We start from the raw sequence: 9,700 nt of genomic DNA, 5'->3' as shown, positions 1-9,700 counted from the left end.
GTAACATGGAGCTAGCCCCAAGACAGAATTTTTTAAAATGGCCTTGGTCCCAAAAACACAGGGACGTCCCCTCCCTACAGTAAAGCTGTATAAAGGGGAACACTTGGCCCTCAAGGAAGGAGGTCCACGGTGCAGATATTCAAGTAACTGCAGTAAACTAGCCGCCCACCCATTCCACTCCTAATCCACACTCTCCCACAAGAGACAGAAGGTCTGCAGGCCCAAAAAAGAGACTGAGCCCCTGCTCCACCACCCCTGGGGTTAGAAGACACCTATGACAAGTCATCCTATATTTTGCCTCCACTCATCCCTCCTCTGGCCACACCCATCCAACATCCATTTTCTGAAAGAATGGATCTCCATCCTTCCTAAATATGTAAGTCTCACAAGCCCCCAGCCACACTCAGACCCCCAGCTCTCCCATCTAATTTGAGTCCTCAAAAAACACAGACAAAAGGGTCAGCACCAGCCTTTACTGGGGAAGAGAAGCACCACACCCGTGTCCAGTCCCAGGCCTAGGCTGCCTGAGCTCCGGTCAGTAGTCAGAAGAGAAGCAAAGTAGGAAGGGCTATGGGTATCCCTGGAAGCATCGCAAGCCCCAGGATGTCACCCTCTCCTGTCTGCTAGGAGAAGCCTCCCGTAGTCACCAGAGAAGCTTCAGACAAACCAGGACAGCTAGGGCCGCAGATTATCTGCAAGCAGAAAACAGCAAGTCATAACGTGTCCTCCTGCCTGCAGATGCCCAATGCTGCGTCCCCTCCACCCTCAAGAAGCTTGGCATTTACTATTCTCAAACACTTTAAATGGCTCCCTGTTTCCTACACAATCCAATCTAAACTGGAAGTGAGATTATTAGTCAGATCTCAACCTTATAGCTCCTGTTATATATATACATTAAAATAAAAAAAAAAACAGGAAATGTGCCCCTTCTTTCCCCACCCTGCCCTCAACCTCCACCCCCAAAGTTGTCACATGTATTTCCATCTTCTGTGCCTTTACCAAAAATTACCAGACTACCATCCCAGCATGCTCTCTGGAGATTATTAGTCAGATCTCAACCTTATAGCTCCTGTTATATATATACATTAAAAAAAAAAAAAAAAAAACAGGAAATGTGCCCCTTCTTTCCCCACCCTGCCCTCAACCTCCACCCCCAAAGTTGTCACATGTATTTCCATCTTCTGTGCCTTTACCAAAAATTACCAGACTACCATCCCAGCATGCTCTCTGTGCTATACCCAGTTTGTCGTATCCGCCTAGCCTTTAAGGCCTGCATCAAATCCCATCGCTCCCAGAAAAACCTTCCCAGGAGCACACCCACTCTGAACATCTCTAAGTCCACACCATCTGTATAGGGGTTCAGATTCGTGACACAGGATCTTTCTCTCCAACTAGACTCTTCTGACCCTCTGAAGTCCCCTTCCCAGCACCTTTGCCCACAGCAGTTAAGTCTATTGTTGATGACAATGGACTGTACTCACCTAAATCTGTATTGGACCTGCCAGTCAAGTTGGGGCTCATGGTCAGTTTCCGTTGCAGGATCGGCGGGACACAGAAGCGGCCACAGCCTGACTTGCAGCACTTCTCTCTGGCTTGACAGTTCTCATCCATCACGCAGCTGACAATGCACAGGCCCACCAGAACATCTGGGCAGCTGCCATCCCGCCCTACAGAAAATAAAAAGGCACAGAGACAGAGAAAGGCAGTCAGCCCCACTGTCTCCAAGTTCCCACCTAGTGTTCAGACATGGAGGCTCCAAGTCAATCAACTCCTGACTCTTAACCAAACTGGCTGGAAAACCACAGAACTGGAGGCTCTAAGAATCCGAGGAGACCTAAGAAATATCTGGGCCAAGAGTTCTCAAAGGAAGTCCCGTGGCGGTAACTCAGGAGACTGATAGCTCAGTAGGTCTGGGGGTAGTGCTGGGTGGAATACAAAGGGACAAGCCTCAGACCACCATTCTCCCTCCCTCTATTTGGGCTTCCTCTGCCACCCCAGGGGAGATCTGACATCTCTGTTTTATGTTCCGTTAGCACCCCATGTGCTCCTCTCGTCAAACTCTATTATAGGGGCCAGCGGATGGTGTGGTGGTCACATTGCTGGATTCCCACATGACCTACAGTGGTTCAAGTCCTGGACCTAGTGGGCTTAAACACACGCTGAGCATGTGTGTGTGTTCATGCGTGCCCAAGATCCTGGCAGGAGAATGGATTGAGGTATGGCCATCCCCTCAGGGGTAGATTTTTCACTTTCCTTTTCACTGTCTCTCTCTGTGTCTCTCTTTGGGACAAACACATGTGCCCTAAGGCAAAAACCTCTAGAAAAACAAACAAACAAGAAAAAATTCCATTATAATCCCTGATTTAATTGTCTGTCTTCCCTACAGACTATTTGCTACATAAAGAAAAACATCTGTGCCCGTGCCTTGACTAACCATTGCCTGGGGATCTGAAGGGATCGAGGCAATGTCTGGGTCAATGATTCTGAAATGGAGTTCCACAGTGCCTAGTACATGAGAAGAGCCAAAAATATATTTTTTTTAAATTTCTTTTAAATAATAAACGAGGCACCAGCAAGTGGTGTGGTGGTTAAAGGCGCTGGACTCCCACACAGCTAACGTGGCTCAAATCCTGGACCTGGTGGCTTGCCTTCTCACTTTCCCTCGCTCTCTTTCTCTGTCTCTCTCTAATCAAACTGGAAAATAATAATAATAATAAATAAAGTTAAATAACTTAACTCACACCAGGTATGTGTGCATGTGTGGCCAAAATTCCGAGAGGAGAATGGAGAAGGGATTGTAGTGTGGCCATCCCACCTAGGGGGTGATTTCTTGCTTTCTGTCTCCCTGTCTCTCTCTGTCTCTTTGGCAAGCACACATGCCCTATAGCAAAAATCTCTCTCTCAAAAAAAAAAAAAAAAAGAGACCAAAAAAAATAGATATGTGATTGTATTTTTTTAATAATAATAATAAAGGAATTAAACAGGAACACTTTTCTCTGACATATATATGTGTGTGTGTGTGTGTGTGTGTGTGTGTATATGTTGCTTTCAACTACCATTTCATTTGGAGAAAAGGGAATGCTTTGCAATAAAAATTAGATTTGAGGGACCAGCAGTTAGCGTAATGGTTATGTCGCTAGACTCCCATGTAGTCCACCACAGTTCGAGTCCCAGACCTGGTAGCTTAAACTTGGGCATGCATGCCCAAGATCCTGAGAGGAGAATGGAGGAGAAGGGATTGCAGCGTGGCCATCCCCCCTTTGGGGTGATTCCTCGCTTTCTGTCTCTCTGTCTCTCTCCATCTTTCTGGCAAGCGCACATGCCCTATAGCAAAAACCTCTCCAAAAAGAAAAAAGAAATTAGAACTGAAAACCAGTGATCTTGGGCAAGTGCCTCATTTTACAGATAGCGTAATTGAGGTTCAAAAAGGAGGAGCTTCTTTTTATTTTTTAAAGATTTATTTATTTAATTCCATTTGTTATTATTTTTTAATTTGACCAGTGAGAAACAGAAAGAGAGAAAGGGAAATGGAGAAAGCAAGCTGCCAGGTCCAGGACTCAAATCACAGTCAGCCATGTGGGAATCTCGCACCTTCAACCACCACTCCACCTACCAGCCCCAAAGAGGAAGTTCTTTGGCCAAGGTCACAGAGCAAATCCACAGCAAAACCAAACCCAAAACCCACATTGCCTGCCTTCCAGCCTAAGGGTTTTTCTACCATCCCACACCGCCTTCCCCTAGATCTTTTTAGTGCCAACATGGACCCCTTGGTCCTAGAGGAGGGGCTGTCTTGGGTTGGGGGGATCAGGGGAATAGGAAGGAGGAGAATCTAGCATTTCCTAGGGAGAAGAAGAGAAGGTAGCCACAGTGGGATCCCTCCCAAGTCAACTCTAATACTCAGAGCACCCCAATTTCTTTCCAAAAGAGCCAATATACTAGGTCAGCTAGGTGGTATGGTGGTTAGGACACTGAATCCCACATGGCCAATAGTGTAACTTGAGTTCCAGACCCAGTGACTTGGAAAACATGTCAAGTATGAGTGCATGCATGCCCAAAATCCCAAAAGGAGCATGAAGGAGAAAGGATTGCAACATGTCTGTCCCCCTGCAGGATGATTTCTCACTTTCCTTTACACTGTCTCTCTCTAGCAACCACACATACCTTATGGCAAAAATCTAAAAAGAAATAAGAGCCAACATACCTCCCTCAATGTCTCCACGGCAGATGTGGCCACAGCCGGTGGAGCAGCATTTATGTCCTGGGGGACAGGATGCATCCCCATCACATAGCTCCTCACATGGAAGAGGGTCAGCAGGACATTCACCACCAGGCTCTGCCATAGAATCAAAAGCATTGTTGAGGAACCAGAGCAACGCCATCTTGGAGCTAATCTGCCATTTTGACCCGACTTGACCTCTGCACATCCCCAAGTCGCATAGGTGCACTCCCAACATAATAACAGCCAATCCCAGTCACTCTCTCTCTTTCTCACTATGGCAGACATTTACACTAGTGGCCCCCAATGGATTGTACCTCCTGGGACTCATGCCCTTGTGTGGTCCTCTGTCCATATCAACTCTGGGCTTTGACCATATGACTTACTTTAACCAACAGGATATTAGCAAGTATAATGCAAGCCCAGACTCGAAAATCACTTGTCTATCGGGACTTCTTAGCACACTCCCTCCTGGAAACTACATGCTGTAAAACAGCTTGGCCTAGACTACAGACTGAAGAGGCACTCCCTAGGGAGAAAACCTGGAGGAGGAAAGGCCATCCTGGACATTCCAGCTCCATGCTGAGCTCCCAGCTGAGTGCAGCGGCATGAGAGGCCTTAGCTACACCACGTGGGTGTACTGCCGGGAGAGGCCAAGCAACTCACTCAGCTGTGAGAAAGAATAAAGGGTTGTTCTTTTCAGCTACCTTAGGGATGATTCATTATGCACAATGGAAAACTGAGGCACTTATTAATAGAATCCCGTGTTTCTTCTGAAATCCAAGTCTAGCTAAGATGATTCACTTCCCCATATTTTCTTGCAACCAGGAGTGACCACAAACTAAGACATAAACTGGGGGAGATTTTGTATTCCCTTTCAAACTGCCCTCTCACTTCTTTCTTCCTTCAGTGCAAAGAGAATTAATACAGACAGGTGGAGCAGCCTTCTTTCAACCAGGAGGCAACTAGCATTAGGACAAAGACAAAAACCACAAGGACGGACCAGCAGTTAGCGTAATGGCTATGTCACTGAACTCCCATGTAGTTGACTGTGGTTTGAGTCCCAGACCCAGTGGCTTAAATTCACGCTGGATCCGTGTGCATGCATGCCAAAGATCCCAAGAGGAGAATGGAGGAGAAGGGACTGCGGCGTGGCCATCCCCTCTGGGGGGTGATTTCTTGCTTTCTGTCTCTCTGTCTCTCTCTGTCTCTCTGGCTAGCGCACATGCCCTATAGCAAAAACCACACAAAAAAAAAAAAAAAAAAAAAAGAGGAGAGAGAGAGAGAGCCTCATCCTGTTACCATCAAGCACCCACCACACCAGCCCTGGGCCTACTTCAGGGCTTCTTAATGAAAAATAAGCCCTTATTAAGTTAACTTTCTGCGATGTGCAGCCAAGCGTAATTCTGACATGCCCCTCTATCAGCCCCATAAAGATAATAAAACAAAACAATAGATCAGGGCAAAAAAGGGCTTGTCCACAACTACGGTGTGAGTCAGAGGCAGAGCACGACACAGCTCTTGGTTCCCAGTGGAGTATTCTTTCAGCCACACCAGTGCAAAAACATGCAGACGAGCAGCCAGGTCCTCAAAGCAAGCACACCCAAGACAGGTCACATCCAAATCAAACTGACACACCGTGACTCATTCCTCTCAGTGTTTACAGAGAGTTTTTTAACTGGAGGGAAAGGTGACAGGCCAGTAAAGATTTTATGGGGAAGCTAAGTAGGACTGGCAGTGCTTCTCAACAGGAGCTGGTAAGTGTGACTGCACACGGCCGGCTCCAGGAAGTCTGCTGTGGTGGAAAAGGCAAGTGTCAGGCTCCAAGGAGAACACAGGCAGCTGAACAGCCAGGGTTGGGATTTTCCTGAATGGGCTGCAGGGCTATGAGTCAACACTTCAAGTGTTCTGACACTGTGAGACTACATCAAAGCTATATGTCCTGATTTCTGATTCAGAAAACATGAGGGGACTTCAAAAAATGCATAGGAAAATGAAGTTGATGGAACCAGCAGATGGCGTAGTGGCTAAAATGCTGGACTCCCATGTAGTCAACCATGGTTCAAGTCCCAGACCAGGTGGCTTAAACTCACACCAGACGTGTGTGTATGCATGCCCAAGATTCCAAGAGGAGAATGGAAGAAAAGGGACTGCGGTGTGGCCATCCCCCATGGGGGGGGGTGATTTCTCACTTTCTGTCTTTCTGTCTCTCTTTGTCTTTCTGGAGAGCACACGCACCCTATAGCAAAAACCTCTCCAAAAAAAATGAAGATGAAGTCTGAGTTTATTTTAGTGCAAAAAAACCCCTTTTTTAAAGTTTGTTATAGGGCGTGTGTGTTTGCAGGGGGCAAGGGGAGTAAAGTAAGAAATCACTACCTGGGGGAATGGCCATGCCACAATTCCTGCTCTTCCATTTTCCTCTTAGGATTTTGGACACTCATACACATGAGCCAGGCATGATTTTCAAGCTGCCAAGTCCAGGACTGAAACCACACAGCTGGCCTAACCTCCACACTACTTGCTGGCCCTTGGTGCAAACTTATTTTGATTTATGCATAGTTGTTTCACACTACACATTTTCCATGAACTCTCTGAAGAACCTGTGTATGGTCACTATAGCCACTAAATGTACTTCTCAACACCTTTCCACCACTCCTCAAACTCTGAATTCCATTTATCAAAGAACAAAAGCCTTTTATCCCAGAGCTGAGAAGGCTGAGCATAAAAATCTCCCTGGAGAAAAAAAACCCAGCAACATAAACTTTTCATAGAGTTATACCAAGTACTCTGGAAGGTGGGGCCTCAGGCACCATGCCTCCCAGATTTCATCATTTTGCTGAGCTTGATTCAAGAGACCAATGCCAGGACTGCTCTCCTACTCTCTGCCCCTCTACCAGACATAAAACCCCTACCTCCTCTCTCTTCCAGACCAGGCTTCCTTGAGGTTCCCTAGAAGTAACAAAGAAACCCTTTGGGTCAGAGCACATCCCCTTTGATCAGTGCCCAGAATAGCCACCCAATTCCTGTGGAGTTGGAAGAAGTAACCAGTCTCACTGGGTGAGTGGCCCAGGCCTCCCCAAGGACTATGAACCCAGCAGCCAGAATCGCCTCCCCCAGGACAGGAACCCTGCTTGGATAGCAGGCTCTGGGACATCATGGGGGCTCACTCTTTCAGCTTGCCTGCCCAGCTCCATGGGAAAACAAAACCTCTCTGGGTTGGCCAGGAACCAAGCAGAATACTATCATAGTATCACAGAATACTGTGCCCTGGTGCCAGCCTTGCCCTCAGGCCCTGCAATTCAGCCATCAGCTTCAAACACTGGGAAGATTGTATCAGGTCCTGCAAACTGGCAGCCAGTGACTGTCCAAGTCAGATTCCCAGGCTTTGGTTCCAGAGCTGGGCTGCAAGAGTCCTGGCAAAAAGTTCAACCTTCTGTTCTCTTCTGTGGGCAGGCTGCCCTAGACAGCTGTGTCAGCCAGGCAGAGACAGCCCCAGTGAGTACTGAACCTGCTACCTGGGGAAGTTCAACTGGAAAGAAAGAGGCTATCACATGCTGTAATGTCAGGGTTTCCATGAGAAAGTGCTCAGAGGAGGAGAAAATGGTCCTTGTTCTGGATAAAAGGGGCTGGTTAAAAACTGTACTCCTGACCCAATCCACGTTAGAAGGTGAAAGGAAGGTAGCTTTTATATATTGAGGGCCAGTTTACCTACTTCAAGTTATTATGACAACCCTCTAGAGTTTATTCTTTCCATCTTAAGGAGAAAGTTTATACCCAAGGCTTAGAGAAGCAGAAGAGACTTGCCCAGGGAGTTACTGTCCATACCTGGCAAATCCCAGGTTTGAACCCAGGTCTTTGAGAAGCCAAACCTAGGCTATTCCAGTCTTACATGCCGCCACATACACTCAGACAAGAGAATAGTTCCAGTTCCTTTAGAAAATGTCATGGAAGACATAATGGAAAATCTCATTTAAGGCAGAAGAAAAGAAAAGAAAATATCTGGGCTAAACTTATCAAGAAATATTTTTAAATATTTTAAAACTATAAAACATCCTGATATATACGAAATACACTTGAACAATGGGAAGACATATACATTCAACATTACAAAAATGTCAGAGGGGGGACCAGCAGTTGGTGTAACGGCTATGTCGCTGGACTCCCATGTAGTTGACCACAGTCTGAGTCCTGGACCTGGTGGCTTAAACTCACACTGGGCGTGTGTATGTGCATGCCCAAGATCCTAAGAGGAGAATGGAGGAGAAGGGATTGCCGCATGGCCATCCCCCTGGGGGGTGATTTCTCGCTTTCTGTCTCTCTGTCTCTGTCTGGCAAGCTGACAACTGCACGTGTCCTATAACAAAAACCACTCAGAAAAAACTGTCAGAGAGCTGGCTCCATGGTGTAGCACTATCATCATGTTCAAAGGAAGCTGGTCCCCATGTGGTAAACATGGTTCAAATTCCCAGCCAGATCAGCCTGAAACACACTGAGCACATGTGCCAGTGTTCAAGATCGGGTGGGCTGCAGGACTGGAGGAAGGCGTGTAACCAGACCCTGTAGAGGGTGCTCCTCTCTTTCTCTCTCTCTTGCTCTCTCTCACTCTCAAGTGTATGCATACATACTCTATAATGAATAAAGGGGAGGAAATAATTCATTTAAAATGCCAGAATGGGCCAGCTGGTGGCACGGTGGTTAAGGCAGCTGGATATCCCACACAGCCAACTGTGCAGTTTAGTTCCAGATCCGGCAGCCTGAAAACTTGCCAGGTGTGTCTGCTTGAGTGCCCAACCCCCAAGAGGAGAAGGAAGAAGAATGTACTATGGCCGGCCCCCCGGGGGTGATTCTTACTTTCCCTGTCTCTGGCAAGTGCACACCTGCACACCACACATCCTATAGCAAATAAGTAAATAAATAATAAAATGTCAGTAATGGAGGCCGGACCCAGCAGGGGTAAACACGATGCTCTGCAAGGCCGACCCATACAGGAGGTACTGGGTTAACTTTGGAGATCCCCTAAGTGTGATGGGTGTGCAGATGTCTGCGATCTGGGACTGGCTAAGGTTGAGGGTAGACTGTAGCATCGAGACACCATGGTGGGGTAAGGGGCAGGCAGGTGGTTAAGGTGCTAGACTCCCACATGGCCAACTACAGTTCAAGTCCCACACTTTCTCACTTTCCCTCTCTCTCTGGTCAAATTGAAAAAGCAATAATAATACGAGGTCAGCAGGTAGAGTGGTGGTTAAGGGCGCTGGACTCCCACATGGCTGACTGTGGTTTGAGTCCCAGACCTGGCAGCTTCCTTTCTCACTTTCCCTCTCTCTCTCACTTTGTCCTTCTCTAGCCAAATTAAAATAAATAAATAGATAAATAAATAAAGTTAAATAAAATAATTATTAAAAAAATAATACTAAAGGGATCAGCAGCTAGCGTAATGGCTATGTCACTGGACTCCCATGTAGTTGACCATGGTTCGAGTCCTGG

The 9,700-nt window shown here is 46.9% G+C and overlaps 1 protein-coding gene across 2 annotated transcripts in view; it reads right to left on the bottom strand.

The window, feature by feature from the left end:
- Positions 1-459: 459 nt before the first annotated feature.
- WFDC3 (WAP four-disulfide core domain 3) overlaps positions 460-9,700 on the bottom strand; it is a 13,820-nt gene continuing 4,579 nt past the window's right edge. Inside the window, exons 4-6 of one of the 2 annotated variants that reach the window (XM_006154491.3) lie at positions 4,202-4,333; positions 1,482-1,667; positions 460-692 (exon numbers count right to left, since the gene is read on the bottom strand). In XM_006154491.3, coding sequence (XP_006154553.1) covers positions 676-692; positions 1,482-1,667; positions 4,202-4,333 — 335 coding nt within the window. In that variant the 3' untranslated portion in view covers positions 460-675. The remainder of the gene's footprint in view (positions 693-1,481; positions 1,668-4,201; positions 4,334-9,700) is intronic. The other variant, XM_006154492.3, reaches the window with a different exon arrangement.

This window comes from Tupaia chinensis, unplaced genomic scaffold (genome assembly GCF_000334495.1).
Source record: "Tupaia chinensis unplaced genomic scaffold, TupChi_1.0 Scaffold000411_1, whole genome shotgun sequence".
Taxonomy (NCBI): Eukaryota; Metazoa; Chordata; class Mammalia; order Scandentia; family Tupaiidae; genus Tupaia; species Tupaia belangeri.
This window is presented reverse-complemented; position numbering and strand designations above follow the sequence as displayed.